Raw genomic sequence first — 17,777 nt, 5'->3', positions numbered from 1 at the left:
TCTAGTACGACTAGACATAGGGCATATCTCTGTGGGTACCGGGCCACGTTGTTGTGTAGGACCAGTGTGTCCAATGTGTCATCGCCAAAGAGTCGAGCCAATACTTGTGCTCTTGCCTTTCTTCGGCCTTTATGACGCTCAGGGTGCACATTCCGCGGAATTGGGGCCAGGTGAATTTTGATCCGAATGCTAAGCGCAAGAAGTCTGCGGTCTTCCTGTTGTGGTTTCCTTGGTGTTTGGTATCCTAGCCGGCATAGAATGAGGCAACCCTGCATTGTTTTTGGAGACGTTGCAATTGGCTGTTAAGATGACATTCGACTAGTTTGCGGATGGTGTTGAGCACCCCTAGTCATACTATATAGGAGCTTCGTGGACGCATGTTGGGGTAGTCCCAGCGCGGCCTTTAGTGCTGTACGGATGAGGGCGTCCATCTGGTGGGTGTCGGTCTGAGTCAGGTTATGCTAGGGGAGGTGGTAGGTTAATCTGCTAATTATGATGGCTTGCACGATTCGGAGTACATCTTTTTCTTGGAGTCCTTGTCGGCGGCTTGTAATGCGCTTTATCACGTGCGTTACTAGGGTGATTTGTTGGCGGAGTATGTGTAGGGTACGTGTGGCGTTCCCGTCGTGTTGTTTGTAAAGCCGTAGCACACGTAGTCTGTCTACCTTTGGAATAAGGTTGCCATTGAGATGCAATGTGATGGTTCGTGGAATATCGGCCCTATTGCGTTTTTTTTAATATAAGCAGGAACTCCCACTTCTTAGCTGCGCAGGTGAGTCATCAGGTTGTTGCATACTCTTGTACTATATTTACTGATTCCTGTAGTGCGCCCTGAATGGCGCCGTCCAAATTTGTGGTTGCCCAGATTGTTACATGATCGGCGTACAGGGCGTGCTGCACGTTCAGAAGTTTGTCGAGGATCAGTGGTAGCTTTGCATCGCCACGTTGAACAGGATGGGTGAGAGAACCGAAAATCAATATTATCAATATTCCGACATCAATATGCACTTATTGAATGATTCATGTTGGGGTTCTAATATTTATAAAGGTATTTTTCTTGGATGTGGTCTTGATTCGCTCTTGAACGATCCAAGTCGCTGTATTGGCAACATTTCTGGTACTTTAATTGATCACGCATTAACAAATTTACTTACTTCTCCCGAGGCTTTTGTCATCCTTGTCAATATAACTGACCACTTCCATGTAGCGCTTCGTTTTCGGCGCGTAGCCATTCCTCCGAATACTTGCTTTTCCAAATCCTTCTTTGACAAAAAAAAAGTTCACCTATTCAATAGCTACAATAGTCTGGTCTCACGTCATTACCTGCACAGAACCTCAGGCTGTCTACAGCGAATTTTCTTCGCTCATATCTGATGCAATAACTTCCTCAACCTCTAAGGTTTTGTGCCGAAGAAAGCATTCATCTCCCCTAAACCCATGGCTAACTCCAGGTCTTCTTACTTGTTTACGACAAAAAGACAAGCTGTACAGAAAATCGAAGAAAAAGCCGTTTAATCTGTCTTTAAAAGTGCCATGCAAAAATATAGCAATACGTTAACCCTACTATTAGGAAAAGCGAAACGGGATTACTACGAACACGTAATAATTCAAGCCGATAAGAATACAGGGAAGCAGTGGCGTATACTAAATTCATTTCCAAGTAAAACTAGCTCCGTAACTGGTATTGCGGAAATCTGCCATGATGGAAACACCTTTCGCACTCCTGATACCATTGCAATTGCTTTCAGCGAATATTTTTCCATCACAATAGAATCCGGGCACTCTCACTCTATGACAGTCGTCGTTCTTTGCAATCCTTTTAGCTTTTCCAAACCGCTCCCACTGAGGTTTGCAATACGATCTCGAATTTTAAAATAACTGGCGCTGGACTTGACAACATATCCGCTAGGCAAATAAAAGACATCATCATCGTTCCTATCTTTGCTCATATTGTCTATTGAATCTTTGAAAACCCTATTTTTTCTTCTTAACTAAAAAAGAAGCAAGATAATACCTATTTATATAAGAAAGGCGATAGATTAGTCATGAATAATTATAGGCCCATCACTATTATTCCTTTCTGTAGTAACGTTTTTGAAATGTTATTTTCCACACGTCTTACAAACTACCATAACAAATTTCAGCTACTATCGCCACATCAGTTTGGATTTCGTCAGGGGCTCTCCACTAATCTCGCGTTGGCTGCAATTACTCAAAGCAGCAGAACACAACTGATGACGGCAAGTTTCTTGGATGAGTCTTCATTGACTTCAGTCTTGTTTAGTCTCGATCAATCACTCTTTTCTTTTGGACAAACGCTCTTATTATGGTTTAACTGGCTCGCTGCGAGAACTACTTTCTAATTACGTACTTAATCGTGCTCAGACTGTATCTATTTCAGGCGTGCTTTCTGGCACAAAGACGATCAAAATAGGGGTCCCACAAGGCTCTATGTTAGGCCCTCTCCTATTCCTCATCAACACATGACCTATCAGATTGTTTGTCAACACACACCGAATGCTTACTATACGCTGATGACACCACCATTTTGACTTCAGATGACTCAATTCCAGCCTTAACTTCCCAGCTAAACAGTGATCTGCAGAGCGTTAGTATTTGGTGCCATAAAAATAAACTTGCTATTAATCCATCTAAGACAAAGTTTATTATTTTCAGTTCTAGGTCTAAAAAAACGGCGTAACTTCCTCCCTGTGTATGCCAATAACTATGCAATATATACATCTAATCAATGCGCATTTCTCGGTTCGAACTTGACTGTTTTTTTAAACTTTAATGCGCACATTAATAAAATAAAAAGGAAAACAGCCTACGGCATTTGTGTTCTTAACGAAGCTCGTCAATATTTCGCGCTCCGTACTCTAACTTCTCTCTATCTTGCGTTCATTTATTGTCATGTGACCTATTGTATGGAGTCATGAGGCCTTACATATAAAACTTACGCCCGCTAGAACATATCCAAAACCAGTCACTCCGTTTTATTACCAACAGGACATATCGCGCTCATTCGGCTCCACTGTTTTCCTTATTAAATATCCTTCCTACTTCAAATATTTTTTTTTTCATCTACTATGGCCTACCGCATCGTGCGTAATCCAAGTCTTCTTTATATTATAGGAAAGAAATTTACAACTAACTCTAATAATACACGTTTTTCCCACAATAATAATATTTTACTGCCTAGGACTCGCACTGGAGCTTATGGACAAAATACCGTAAGCTTCAGTGCCATCAAAGTGTGGAATAATCTAACTTTGAAGGCTACAACCTCGTCCTCATTAATCATTTTCAAACGTTCAGTTCGCCTGTTTATGAGTGAGTAGTCAATCTATATGGCGATCGCTGTCGTTCCTTTTTCTCCTCTCCAGTGAATTTCGTGTATTCTTATTTATGCTCATTAAGCTTCTTCATGTGGTGTGATTTATTAGTGTTCAATTTTTATTGATTGCATATGTGACCTTCGCTTATTTACTCACTTATTTACATATGTTATTCAATTTTAATTAGTTCTTCTGTTCGTTACTTCCTATTCTTGAAAACTCCCTGTATTTGTATGAATTGTTTGCTTGTATTTCGTAATTGATTCTGTTTGCTTGTATTACATGCCTGCAATTCGCTAATTGCTTTTGTTATTTTGTACTATTTTATGCATATTTTAACTAGAGGTCCCATTGCAGTGTTCACACTAAGGGAGCTCTTTCTGTATATCTTTCTTCATATGTAACCCACCCCATGTGACGTTCAATAAACTCAAACTCAAACGCTGGGGAGTCCCTCTGCCGGAAAGTTTTATGATATCTGACCAAATTTCTCTTATGCCGGTGGTGGCCGTGCGGTCAGATAATAAGGCTTGGACATGGTCATAGATGCATTTTCCGCATCGGGAGGATGCAAGAGTGTTTAGCATGAGGTCATGTGAGACGTGTTGTCGAAGGCCCCCTGGAGGTCCAACGCCAGAATTGCTCTTGTTTGAGCGTTACTCGGACCATCCACAACGTCCTCCTTAAGTTGTAGGAGTATGTCCTGCGCAGACAAACCTGGTCGATAGCCGAATAAGTCATTTGGGAAGAATTCGCTTGCCTCGAGGCAATGCTGGAGGTGCATTAGAACTACGTGCTCGAAGAGTTTGCCGATACACGAAGTCAGGGAAATGGGTCTGAGATTTTGGAGGGACAATGGTTTCTCGGATTTCGGAATTAAGGTAATATCGGCGATTCGCCATTCCTGTGGAAGCGTTCCGTTTTTCCAATTTTCGTTGTAGCATGCAATGAGTTGCTGTATGGCTTGATCGTGGAGGTTGCGTAGTGGTGCATAGTGAAGGCCGTCTGCTCTGGACGCCGTGTTACGTCTTATGCCGTGTATAGCTGCCCTCACTTCTGTCTTGGTAATATCGTCGTCCAATCGGATTTCTTCCTCGTGTGGACAGTCTTTTACTCCGGTCGGTGACCAGAAGCATTGTATCTCTGTTGCAGTGTTTGGAGGAGAGCGTCATCATCCATTTGTTTTTTTTTTTTGATGATAGTGCTGATGGTGTTGGTTGTGTGCGTTCGGTTGAGTGGTGCTCTTAGGAGGGACCACGTTTTGGAAGTACTTTGCCATTAAGGCAGTCGCAGATTTTGTGCCAATTGTTGTTAATGAGGTAGGTGGCGTATTCTTCCGCTTCTGCTGTGATCCGGGCGATTCTTTGTTTCAGCATACGATTTTGCAGCTGCCTCTTCCATCGTTTTGTCAGCCCTCTTCGAGCATCCCAGAGATGGATAAGATGCCTGTTCACATTGGGTGTCTCCGTTGATGCAGTGAGCTGCTTAGTGGCAGCTTTAAAATGTGTGGTAGCTGTTGTATCTACACGAGCCTCTACACGAGTGGCAGCTGCTCTGTCCACTCGTGTAGAGATGGCATGTCGTGTTCCTGTGACTTGGTTCTGTTGCACCGGAAAATGTCCCAGTTCCTTATTTTAATTTCACGTTCTGGGGTGCGTATGGCCGTCAGTTGGACTTCTGTGGCTAGAATGGTGTGGCCACTGTCCAAGTTCTCCATTAGGTTGTTCTAAGAGCATGGAGTCAATCCTTGACCATTGTTAGGTCAGGGCAGGTATCCCTGCTTACGCTGTTACCCATTCTGGTTGGCGTGTCAGGTTCTGTCAGGAGAGTGAATCGATAAAGGCTTATGGCGTGGGCTAGACGGCGGCCTTTTGGTGTTTCTGTTTGGTACCCCCAGGCTAGATGGGACGCATTAAAATCTCCCAGAATAATCAATTTTTTCACTTGTTTGCTGGCGGCCGAAAAAAGTTGTCCGAAGTGGTCTCATCGCGATTTAGGTTCACTGTAGCATTGTAGATATTAGGTAAAAACAGGCTGGTTTGATATCGATTCCTGGGTACAATTTCTAATCGCAGATGCGGAATATGGGAGCTGTCGAACGTGTGCTCGATCACTGTGATTTGTTTGGACACAAGTGTGGTAGCTAGTGGTGGTTTGGTGGTGTCATGTTTGTCTGTGTACGCATTGTATCCAGTGAGCGCGGGAGTCCAATGTGCTTCTTGAAGTGCTATAACGTCTGGTGGGTGAGGCTGTGGGTGGTTAGCAACTTTGTGAGGGAGCCCCTATTATTTCGGTACCCTCTACAATTCCATTGCCACACTCGGAAGGGGGTGGTAGCGCGTCTCTTATGTTTGCTGGTCATGATTAGTTGATACCGCCTCGCTGGTGAGGGCATATGCTGTACGAGCCGGACGGACCTTCGTGGGTCTCGAGTGGCGTTAGTGTCATGTGGCAGGGAGTCCTTTTGGTGGCTGAAAGCTGCACTGAAAGTTGCGCTGATGAATGGTTCCATGTCTGTCATGGCTTGTTGTAGGACTTGTAGCATATCCTTGACATCGGCCATAATCTCTTCCTTCATTTTTTTGCATCTCCGCTCTCAAAACAGTCGCCATTTCATCTACGATTTCACACATTTTTGGTTTGGTGCAGGAATTGGAAGGGAGTTTCTCACTTGCAAGTGTTGGTGCCTGGGTGAGTGGAATCGTCTGTGTGGGAGATAGTTTGTTATGTTTGTTTGTTTGCGGTGCGAACGGAGGTGAAGGAAGGGAGTAGGAAAAGGAGAAAACTGCGCTGAACAACTCACAATTGTTATTTTCTCCGTTGTCGCTTTCCTGGTATGCTGGTAGGGCGTTTTCGTTTTCTTTGGACGGTCTGTGGCCCTTGGACTTACTGTGACTTTGGGACTGGCTGTGTCCCTGGGTTAAGTTGCGGAGACAACCACGTGTCGCACCAGTAGTGGTAGGTGTTGCAACGTTCAATATCATCACCTTGCTGGACTTCTTTTCGTACTGGAATTGTTGCTCCGCCATTTTCTGCTGCTCTCGGAACACGGGCCACTTGTTAAAGGGTTTTCGTTGCCTCACTAGACATCGGGGACCAGTGGCGGGCTGCTCTCCGCCACAATAGAAACATTTCAGCGCGCAATCATATCCTTCGGAGGGGTTGGAATTTCCGCACGCAGTACACCGGGGTTTATCCGGGGTTGGGCAAACATCCGCTCGATGACCCGTGGAGAAGCACACGCAGCACAGCTACTGCCGTGGTTTATAAATGTAGCACCGGTATTGGGCTCCGTAATACTAGGTGTACCGGGAAACCCGAATGCCAGAGAACGTGATAATGGCCGTGACTGAATCTCCCATCATTCTTGCGTGCCGGACCTGAGCCATCGGGGATCGGATGTTCGTCATCAGCGTTGTCGGCGTGGTGTTCTTTTCTATGCTGGAGATGACTCCTTTGCAGGAGGCATCCGGAGCAGCCACATAGCCCTAAAACTGATTGTTTTCTGGGCATATAGACTTGATCTCCTGCAGTCCTGCCGCTAGTTCTTCGTCCGGTTCGCTGACCATTGCGACGTTCCGCTCGCGGCGTCTGCGGATTGTTAGCTGGTGGAGCGTGACCTCGTTTAATTGAGCCGCCGTGCCTATGTCCCTGTCTATATAGAGTGCTGTGGCCACTCATTCTAGAACACATTCTGTGCGACTGTCCTGAATATAATGTTCAGAGACAGTCCACGGTGTCCGCTCTAGCACACCTTGACAATAAACCATTGTCAGTTAACACGATTTTCAGATATCGCCGACAGAAGACATCGCAGCTGAAGGCGATGAAGGGACTTATTGGTTTTTGAAAGAGACGGGCTTGGACAAGCGGCTGTGACAGTGATGTCACGTGCCACGCAAGAGTGACGGACTGTAACTGACGATGTGTGTGTTCTGCTATGTGCTCTCTCTCTCTTTCCTCCCAATCTTTCATCGCTCTCCCGCTCCCATGTGTGGGGTAGCAAACCGGTTGAGCTAAACTGGTTAACCTCCCTGCCTTTCCTTCTCCACTTTTTCCTTCCTTCCTTCCACCGAATATCATATCGAAGTCGTGTTGAATCATACGTGTTAAGAACTGAAGAAGACAGTGTCCAGTCACCTCCACTATCACAATTATTCTCTATCTTTCAAGGTTAACTACAACGAAATTTTGGACAGCGTAAAAATTGTACGGTGTAGACGTAGAAAAGCCTCTGTGCAAAATTTCATGTTAGAAATACGAGCGGGAGCGTTTCGAACAGCTCACAAGAACAGTCGCTTTTGATACTGGAACTGGAAAAAAGAAGACGGCCGCCATTACGCTCGCCGGAAGTGACGAATGACTGAGAATGCGTGGCTCCTCGGCAAGGCGTCCAAGACAAGGCGGTTCCTGAGGTGGCACGGGGCGCGCAGGAAATATCTCTGAGGGGGTGTACTCGTACTTACGCCTACAACTACCAGGTGGACGCGTCATTGGCTTACGCGCTGTTTAAAGGCTGCTAACAAAAAAAAAAACTTACCGCATCGCCAGCCCTGCGGCTTTGCCAAGATAGCTTCAGTGATACTACCCTTTCATAAAAAATATGCCTAAGTAATATTTCGCTGCACTTGGCCCCATCCGATTAAGAGGCGATACTCATCGTTAAAACATGAACATGGTGACAGCGTTTACTCACCTCGTTGATGCTGGTGATATCCATCTTGTAGTACATGGGCAGGAACACGAAAGCCGCCACGAGAACAGCCAGGCTGGAAGATATAGCACCAGTCCAGATGGTCGAACCACGCAGAAACACTTCCGACGGAAGTCCGAGGATAGCGATGGAAGAGAGGAAGCTGGCCATCATCGACATGGATACTGGCAGCCAGCTGAGCTCCCTGTTTCCAGTCAGGAAGTGTTTGTTGGACTTCGCCCGGCGGTCGCGCCATGCGAAGAACACGCCGATGCCGGCGGACAGCACCAGGAAACCGACGAGCACGACGTAGTCCAGCACGGCAAAGTGAGCGGCCGCCATGTTGCAGTTCGCTTGCGGTGAGAGTTTTGTTGCGTTCTTCAGCAAGCGGTGTGCCTTAAGTAGGCTGTTGTGTAAGCAGACCCTATCTCACACTCTATCTGTGTGCTCTCGCCGTCTGTCACTCCAAAACTGATTCTTCTTACCCCGTCCGGCCCTCAGGTTCCCAATGAGCGCGTTCTTGGGGATGCCTTGCTCGTAGGGCTCTGCCTCCGTTTTCACTCGGTCTGCATTCGAGCCGACCAGCCTTAAGTTACGACGAAGAATTCACTACTGTTATTCCGATTCGGCCTAACCCGCGCGTAATTCAGTGACTATTCAGTAATCTCTCCAGCTCCTTTCGCTGTTCTTTCCTGCTAGGCAGAGTTCGCAGTTGGGTGCTCCAGCCGTACTTCCCTTATGATCTGGCGCATTCGCGTGTCGTCTCACTGGCTTCGCTTATGCTTTTCCCAATGTCTTGTTATACGCGGCCAGCCTTGCCCTTTCACTGTCCCGTTTTGGAACTCCTTGCTTACTGTCTCGGTTGTTTTGTTGTAATCTCTCGGCTACCTTCTGTCTGCGCGGGATTTTATGCCTAGATCTCGCCTTAAGTGCCACTACCTCAGGAAGGAGTGTCTTGGACTATTGCCGTTGCTCGGCGATTCCTTCTGCATACATTAGCGCCGAGCCGCCCAGGTATATCGAGTCACTCGTGTTCCCGGAGCTTTTTTTTGTCTCACTTGTGTAAGTAACCGAGCGAATCGACCGCCTTTGCTTGTCTTAATCCCCGCGTTTTCGTGACTCTGTTAATTAAGTGTCACTTCCCCTTACTTCCTGCGTTTTGTCCTTTGCGACTTCGCCTGTTATTGTGCGTCGTCAAAGGCGGGCACCTCTCCAGTCACAGGCTCCAGACTTTCACTGTGTGGGTTTCGGCAGGGTTGTCAACGCAGCCACTTCCCGTTCTCTTATCTGTTTCTTTTTTCGCAGTCAGGATACAAGTGTTCGCAGCTTCGTTTTCAGTGTAAGCAACTCAATGTTCCACGTTACTCTGATGCCACAAAGCAGCAGACGATCCACTACCATTCCCACCAGACTCACGGTTGCGTAGCGATTAGCCTGGACACAATTTGTTCTTCTTTTAACTTTGACCAAATGGCAGTAGTGTTGGAACCGCCAGTCCGTCCACAGTTTGTTCACGCAGTAGCCACCAGTGAAAATCTTTTCGGATGACTTGCCGTGAAGTCCAACATGAGTTCTCGATCAACTGAAACAACCACAAAGCGTAGATTTTGAGAAGGTGTGAAAATTTCTTAGGCACTTTAGCGCCAAAATGTGTTGCATGCTGTTCTGCGCTGTTCTGCACTGTTTACTGCGCTGTTTTCTGCACTATCTTCTGCACTCTGTGTTGCACTGAGCTCAGTTTTTGGAGCAAGGAAGTCAGGCAAATTTGGCATATTCTCGTATATTCGGCACCTACGCTGGAATTCACGGGCGCCCTGCTTTGTTTCAGGAAGTTTACGGTTCGCATTGTCATTGTCGTGTGTAGGCGTTGACCGCAACAAATTTATCAGTGTAATTTTTAATGGATTCTCTTATTCAGAAACTTTTGTAGCCAGGTGCACATATCTAACGGTGTGATTGTGATAAATCTGAAAAATAAAGAACGCGCGCACTAAAAAAGGATGCATGAATAGCACGCACTAACGACTGCATGCAATATATGCCCGCCATCTGCTGAGGCTGGGTGCCGGGGCAAAGAACACAAGAGAGAAAGTGCTTAGAGTAGACGGGATACCGACAGTCGAGCCTATAGATTACGAATAGTTAATAGTGGACGCTAAGTTTCGCAGGCCACTTGTGCAGCCTCTTTCCGAAGAAGGAGTGCACGCATTTATTGAAACATAATGTGCCGTATTGAAAACCGCGTGGTCAAAAAAAAGAGTAATAATTGTGCTGCAACCATCGACAATATATTTCAATGTAAGCGAGTATACCAGAACGCTTCTAGAAAGCTATGCGCTCTATCAAACGAATGAAGCGCTTGAAGACGCACATTTGCTGCGGCGAGAATATTTAGGAAGCGTTTCTTGTTGTTGCACAATTCGGTAGGAAACAGTCATTAACCAGCAGATGCGTAGTGGTGCAGTGTAGGTGGCTGTACGCATGCAAGCCGACTCGTGATGTGTGTGCCTTTTCTCCAGCGGCGCGAGAGCCCGTGTGGAAGCCTGCTGCCATCCTCCTTTCCCGCCGCCGCCACAGCGTTAGGGCGCGGTGGGAGAGGAGGAGGGCGCTGTCCTTCTCGAGCGCTCCAGCACAGAATGTAAACCGCCCAAAACCCGCTCGCGCGACGGTACGCGTGTCTCAAAAAGCTGTTACTACCAGGCGTTCGGCGACGAATGACCTGTGCAGATCAGTTGCTCGAGGGCGGCTAGCTGCCGTGTGCATCGGTGCCTTTGAATTGGGGGATGAAAATCCGACCGCCGTGCTAGGACCAGCGACCGCCAATCACTGACTGTGCAAATGGGTGAGAAAGCTATTCTGTTAGAAAAAGAATAGAAAGAATGCTGGAGCTCATCGTGCCTGAACTTGAAACACGTGCGCGCGCGCTACTCCTGCGACGCTGCCATGGCTTCAGAGATCGGCATCGTGTTAATCTTAGAGGCCATGGACTCCGCGCATTATTTAGATTCGCGCAACTTTTCGAGCCTTGTATAACGTTTGCGAGTTCAGGGGCACGTGAGAAGGCAGACTACGGGATCGGTGAAAAAAAAGAAGAAGAACCGCCAAACAGTACGTGCGTATGTGATAAAGCTGATGGTGACCAGATTACTTAATATCATTTGTTTCCATATTATGGAAAACACTGGAGTTCTGTGACATATCAGCTTTTGTCACAGTCGACCAATTTGGGCAGTGAAAGCAGGAAAAAGTTTATAAAATGTCTTGAACAAAATAGGAGTGCGCAAAGCAATGCTTTCTATTGTTCCGAAGCAGTCAATTTCTTTCTTTTTTTTACATCTGCCTTTCTCCTATTCCATTCACCACGCTTCTGTAATCGACGCCCTGGAGCGATGAAATTCATTTGAATAGCTCATTTCTATTAATGTTAGCTTCTCACAAAACGAAAATATTTTCATGGTCCCCTCGGTTTCATATTCGAGTCTACTGCATATAGCTTTTAAAGACAAATTGAGAAATTGCAGAATTTGCTCGTATCAGTGCTCGAGCCATGTCAATTTACGTTTTAATCCTGAGACTAGTCCTAGTTTCTAGATACCTGACCTCTGCATGGAATGGAAAATACGTGATCCGCGTATCCGACAGCTGCCGAAACTACGAAGCTTCAACTACTAGGGGATACATTCTGGGACGATCACTTTCGCCTATCGCCTTCGCGTGACCTAATGCTCAACCAGCCAATCAGCTTATCCGGTTTTGCTCAACCAGCCAATCAGGGCGCCTCTGATGGCTGAGGCGATAGTATCATCGAAAGTGATGATTCCAGAATACGTCCTCAGCTGTCGGCTACTGTCGCCTCGGCCACACTCGGATTATTGACACATTTTTTTTCACGATTCTTCCTCCGCCATGCGGGATTCCGCAGAACTGGAGCCGAACTCACAAACACTCACCTTCGTAAGCACTGTTTACCCTTGGCCGTCTGCTTTCGACAATGATCCTTTCTAGATTATGATTGGTGGAAATCCATTTGACGAAACATTTCCGCGCAAGAGCAAATTGCAGCCAATACTGATGATGGACATATTATTACCGGAGGCGACTTGCCAATGGCAAGTAACACTTATACGAACAAAAAAGCTTTGTAAATTTGGCCTCTGGGTCTGTTCACATAAGAAGCTCTTACATTGGAATGGTTCTCAACAAAAAATTCCAGTCAGGCATGACACTGGACATATCATTAGCGAATGCGATCGGCCAATGGCAAAGAGCATTTACTAACGAGAAGATTTGTGAATTCGGCCCCTGATGTGTTATTAAGTAACCGATCACTGAATGTGCCACATAATGCATTGGCGTTTCAGACACTTCTGTCCTGAAATACTTAATGGCAACTTTTTTTTTTGCAAATTAATACGTTGAATGCTTATATATCTTCTGTTAAATTTGGGAGATTCGTGTTTAATAATTATTGGCGATCTCGAGATCCTTAACAATGGACATAACTTGTGCTTTGTCTGCCTTTAATTCAGCAGTCGCGGTAAGTCACCTGAAATAATGAAAGGGAAAAAAATTATTTTGCGCAACTTCACGATTTGCATGGCTGTACATTGCGAATCATGTTGTGCAAATAATATCTACCTCTTCGAGTAGGGGATTTCTTATGGGAAGCCATACGTCATCTTTTTTTTCCGACGCTCTGGAGCAGCTCAAAATTTAGCCCTAGCACGAGGAGCAGCTTCTTCGTCTGCTTTTTACTTTGAAAGACGGGTGATGGAGGGGAAGGGGGGTGCTCCAGAGGAAGCTGCTGGGAGACTAGACCGTGAACTGTATCCTTCGTCGTAAAAGTGTCAAGTGGTGCGATTATAGCCGAAATTAAGGGGCCATAATGGATCCCGTAGGTAGGAAAATCACAACCAAGTTACACACCAGCTAGTGTTTGTAACTCTGTTCCGCGAAGCTAGAACAAACCAGCAATTGAATAAGTCAATAAAATCTTCATTAGGTGTTTCATCCTTTAAACTTGCAATGCCATACAAAGATTTTCTCTGTGTGGACGCGTCTTCCTGGATCAGACGATAGACCTCTTTATAAACTTAAGCTATTATAATTCCCGTTTGAATAGCAAGAAATTGCTTGTGCTAAAGAGAACAGAAAGCAGCCACGTACCTCCTTCTATTGTTTTTCTAACCGCAGTGCACGTGACCCAAGGAGCCTTGCGACTGCATTGCCTCAATCGCTTGCCTTTCGCAATGGCCATTCCCCTAACTGATATGTCTTGCACCATTGAGTTCAGTGACATGGTTGATTGACGTTGCGTCTCGCTCGTCGCAGCACAGTAGCGCTCCGACATTGGGCGGCGTCCATGAAAGAAATACGAGCGACATATCTGATCGCGCCTCGTTTAATAGCGTTTGGTTCTGGCCCTGCTCTATCTCGTGCAGTGACCGCGTTAGGCTTGGCGCGTGCGACGAAGGTCCTTTGGCGTCAACGGTGCTTGACGTTGCGCCTTCGAAAAAGCCAACGTTTCGCAAATGAGGAAAACGGCAGCGTAAGTGGCACTTGTGTTTGCGAAAGCGAGTGTTATGGCTGGAACGCCATTCGCAACTTCACGCTGTCGCAAGAAGATCGCTTGTCACGTGTGTGACATGCGGGACCATCTCCTTCATTGACAGCATCCGGGCAACCTTATCAGGTTTTCGTACGCGGGGTTACGAACTTAGAAGGACAAAAGGTTGCGAGGACGCGGGTGCTGCAACTGTGGCATGGGCACACGTACCGTCAGAAGAAACCATGCAGTATTCATGCACCATTCGTGCAAACACGTCGGTATGCAAATCTTGTAGCCATGACATGCTACTACACTGGTCTGAAGAACCATTTCCGTAACAGCTGCGTCGTGACACATTGCGTTTCTGTTGGCTTCTGGTCGGCTTCTGTGTTTGTCATATATGGGCCGTGTGCAGTTAGAAAAAAATACAACACTAATCACTGGCCCCTTGGATATACGGAGAATAGCGACGCTTATATGTTATGTAAATAATGTTGTATCGCATCATTTCTTTTTCTACGTTGACTGAGAGAAAGCAATGAGGTAACGAGATAACATGTCGCAGTATGCGTGGTACTTCTGGCATTATTGAACGCCTATACAGTAGATAGTAATTTCTACTGGGCCTTATACCAAATCTCTGCGGCGCATGCCCAGGGTCTTAATCAAAACAGCATGTTAGGTTTGTATATTCAGTATAATAGAATTTTTTAGCAGTATATGCGGTGTCTTTCTTTTTGTCTGTGACATTTGGGCATTTTGAGGTTTCTGCAGTTTTGCTTTGCCTTGTGTAGCGAGTTGTCCGATATAGCTTCAGGAGCATTAATGTTCTAGTTTAGTAGGTATGCGTGAGGAACACCAAAGTGAAGACAGCCTGCAGATTCGCAAACTGCTGGATTTTTTTTTTCATTCCGAGAGTTCATGATGGGTATCTCAGCATCGGCTTCGTGCACCAACCTTTCTTTAGATGGCAATAGTCTTTGTCAGAAAATTTCGTGCCAAACTTTTTACTGAGAGGACGAGACAGTGTGGTCGGGAGTAGAGTGGAAATGTGTCTCAACAACTGTTATATTTTAGGAATCAAACATATGTCGCGCATCTATTGTTAGAGATGTCTCGCACAAGAACCACTAAAACCTTGGTGCTTTGACGCACCGGTTCTCTATATCTAAGTTCAAGATTCTGCGCTTAGTCGGTAGTAAAGTATCCAACGAAATGCTTTAGCTGAGCATTGGAAAGCCTCAGCGGCACCGTAAACGGCATCTAAATGAACCACGTAACATGCCATAAAGAAATATTATTCAACACGACCGTTTTTCACATCAATATCCTCTTTTGAAGCATATTAACCTTTAATACTGTTACAAGGAAAACATTATCTCAAGGTAATTTCTTTTACGAGATGTGTTCACATGTCGGCTCAGCACGTAGGCCAGGCTCCGTGGAGATAATTTGAATTCACGATGTTGGAACTAGTGGTATTCGACCAACGTTTCAATTTCAAGATATCGAAGTGAGGCCTGCAGATTCAGCGCTTACTTTACGACGCGCGAGTCCTACGTAGTCTATTTCTTGAAATCGCTTTTCTTGCGCCGTCATGTCAATCAATAATATATATATATATATATATATATATATATATATATATATATATATATATATATATATATATATATATATATATGTGTGTGTGTGTGTGTGTGTGTGTGTGTGTGTGTGTGTGTGTGTGTGTGTGTGTGTGTGTGTGTGTGTGTGTGTGTGTGTGTGTGAACTACATTCAGGCGTGTTACGTGCCGGAACCACCAGGTCGTAGCACATTAAGCATAATTCAGAGGGGGATTTCGGGCTCATTTTTACCCCCTTGGGTTCTTTAACGTAAACCTAATGCACGCTACGTGAGTATTTTCTTATTCCGCCACCATCGGAATGTGGTCGCGCTGGCCGGCATCAAGCCCGCGACTTCAAGCTCAGGAGTGCAACGCCGTAGGCCCTGGGGTACTCCGGCGGGTCACTTCAATATATCTGGTTAACGCTGACGAGTTGCGCTTCATGACTGCAAACCAAGATCTTGTAGTTTACGGGTATCCTTTGTAGAAAGGGCATTCGTTTGATTTGAACAGGACGCTATGTTGGCACGTGGGCTTTTACGAGCCTTAAAAGAAACGCTGTTACGAGGTACACCGTAACCAGCTTGCATACTAATCCAGTAGGCATGACACATGGAGACTGAAGGTGAGGACCTCTGGTGAAACTGCTGGTTTGACATAGCGGACAATTAAGACGTCAGTTGCTTGAAGCAATACATTGAATATGTATCAACTCTCGTTTCTTTTCATCTCGGGAGCCCATCGTTCCTGCATTTAAGAGCTTTGTATGGGATCAACTGACACTTTAATTTTCTAGAAGGGCCCGTTTGCAATATTCAAAATTAAGATGGTGAGAGTTTAATGCGTATCCATTCTGCAGGAATTCTGAGACCTGTGATAATGTTGGTCAATTTAATTAACGTCCTGCTCTTATGCGATTTGAGTGCAAAACTTCAGCGTGATGTAGCCGACCACAATGTGCGCTCGGTGATGTTGCCGTCGGTGTGTTTTAGTCTGTGTTATGTGCCACTGATGTGCTGTAATGTTGCACGGTACTGTGTATTATTTTCACAGGAAGGCATTCTTGCACACCGCTGTGCATCGTTCCTCGCCATTTTTTTGAGATTATTGTAAATGACATTCTACCACTGCGAGTGTACTGTGTGTTTGTTGTCACCCACAGAAACAGATCCCCCGACAGGGTGCCAGTAAACGCGGTAAAATGACAGCCTGCATTAACGCAGATGCCCTGTGTGGACATAAAACTGTTGGTGGCAGGGCCAAAACTTGGATATAGGAGTGGCCTTGCTAAGAAGAGCTGTATATTGAGACATCTGCTAAGAGAAACATTTCTTTCAGAATTGCGTTCAGTGCACAGCGTTGAAGTGTGAATTTTTATCTAGGTGTAGAACATAATGCAAAGACGAATTAGCTGGCGAGAGTCCTTAACGGCAAGATTGAGATTTTTTTTTGCTTTCACGGGGCAATCAATTTGTCGGAGAAATCAAAATCGTGTGACAGAATGAAAGCTGATGAGTTTAAGAGCGTTTGCCAGGTACCACACACACACACACGCAAAAAATAAGAGTTCTCTCATGTTGACAAGCGCAGTTGGAGCTGCTCGAGTGACCACGAGTGATTCAGAGCTGTTTCAACAGTTTCCGTGGATCTGATCTCAAACTGATCCTAAAGGCAAACGAAGTGAGATTTAGCATAGTGTTTGCTGTACACCTAGTTCGCTAGGGTGATTCTAATGGCTATGGCGTTCTGGTGCTGTGCACGATCGAGGTAGTGGGTTCAATTCCAGGCCGCGTTTCGATGGGGGTTAAATTCAAGAACGCTCTCGTACCTAAATTTAGGTGCTCAGTTAAAGAAACCCAGGTGACCAAAATTAATCCGGAGCCTTGCGCTACGGCCTGCCTCATATAGCACGAGAATTGCTTTGGGACGTTAAACCACACTAATCAATCAGTAAATCTGACATGAATCAATGAGGCCGGTTGATAATGTTAAAAAAGTAAAAATAAAAATAAATACAAATAAAAGCGTGGGCATACCTTGAAATTGACGACTGCTCCTGGCAGCTTCTTTATTTTCGGGGTCGATGAGTGCTCTCGGTGGTTCCTCGCTCGACGCCTATGGAGCCGAGGTGGTGTCTGGGACGTCCCAGACGAACGAAGGTCGCTGACAGAACTAACGACCGAGTCGCACGAGCAACCGAATTGGCCACATCCTCCCGGCGCGCGACAAGGAGTCCGCGCCTCGAAAGAAGGGGGGGAGGGTAACGGAGCAAGGCCGACGCGATGGACCAAGGGACAGGTGTTGGTGCGCGCCTGTGGTCAGTCGCTATCGCTCGACCCGCCAGCGAGAAAGGAAAGAGCTTGCCAAAATGCCGCCAACAGCGCGGGGTCATTAGCGCACCGCAGGATGCCATATAAACAGTTGATAGCGGCGCACACCCTGACCCCTCCCCGCCTTCTTCAAGAGTCACCTGTGGGCTGTGCATAAAAAGAAAACAAGGATGCCAAGAAGATGCGACTAGACGGAAAGCAGTGTGCAGAGAAATGAGACGAAACAGAAGGTTCTTCTTGTATTTCTTGTTTCGTTATTCG

The 17,777-nt window shown here is 45.9% G+C and overlaps 1 protein-coding gene across 1 annotated transcript in view; it reads right to left on the bottom strand.

The window, feature by feature from the left end:
• LOC142585018 (sodium-coupled monocarboxylate transporter 1-like) overlaps positions 1-17,437 on the bottom strand; it is an 81,588-nt gene extending 64,151 nt beyond the window's left edge. The window contains exons 1-2 of the mRNA XM_075695452.1: positions 17,223-17,437; positions 8,035-9,613 (exon numbers count right to left, since the gene is read on the bottom strand). Of these exons, the coding sequence (XP_075551567.1) occupies positions 8,035-8,373 (339 nt within the window). The 5' untranslated portion in view covers positions 8,374-9,613; positions 17,223-17,437. The remainder of the gene's footprint in view (positions 1-8,034; positions 9,614-17,222) is intronic.
• Between the last annotated feature and the right edge of the window lie 340 nt (positions 17,438-17,777).

Source organism: Dermacentor variabilis, chromosome 6, assembly GCF_050947875.1.
Source record: "Dermacentor variabilis isolate Ectoservices chromosome 6, ASM5094787v1, whole genome shotgun sequence".
NCBI classification, from domain to species: Eukaryota; Metazoa; Arthropoda; class Arachnida; order Ixodida; family Ixodidae; genus Dermacentor; species Dermacentor variabilis.
The sequence above is the reverse complement of the archived record's forward strand: the minus strand, read 5'-3'. Positions and strand labels throughout refer to the sequence as shown.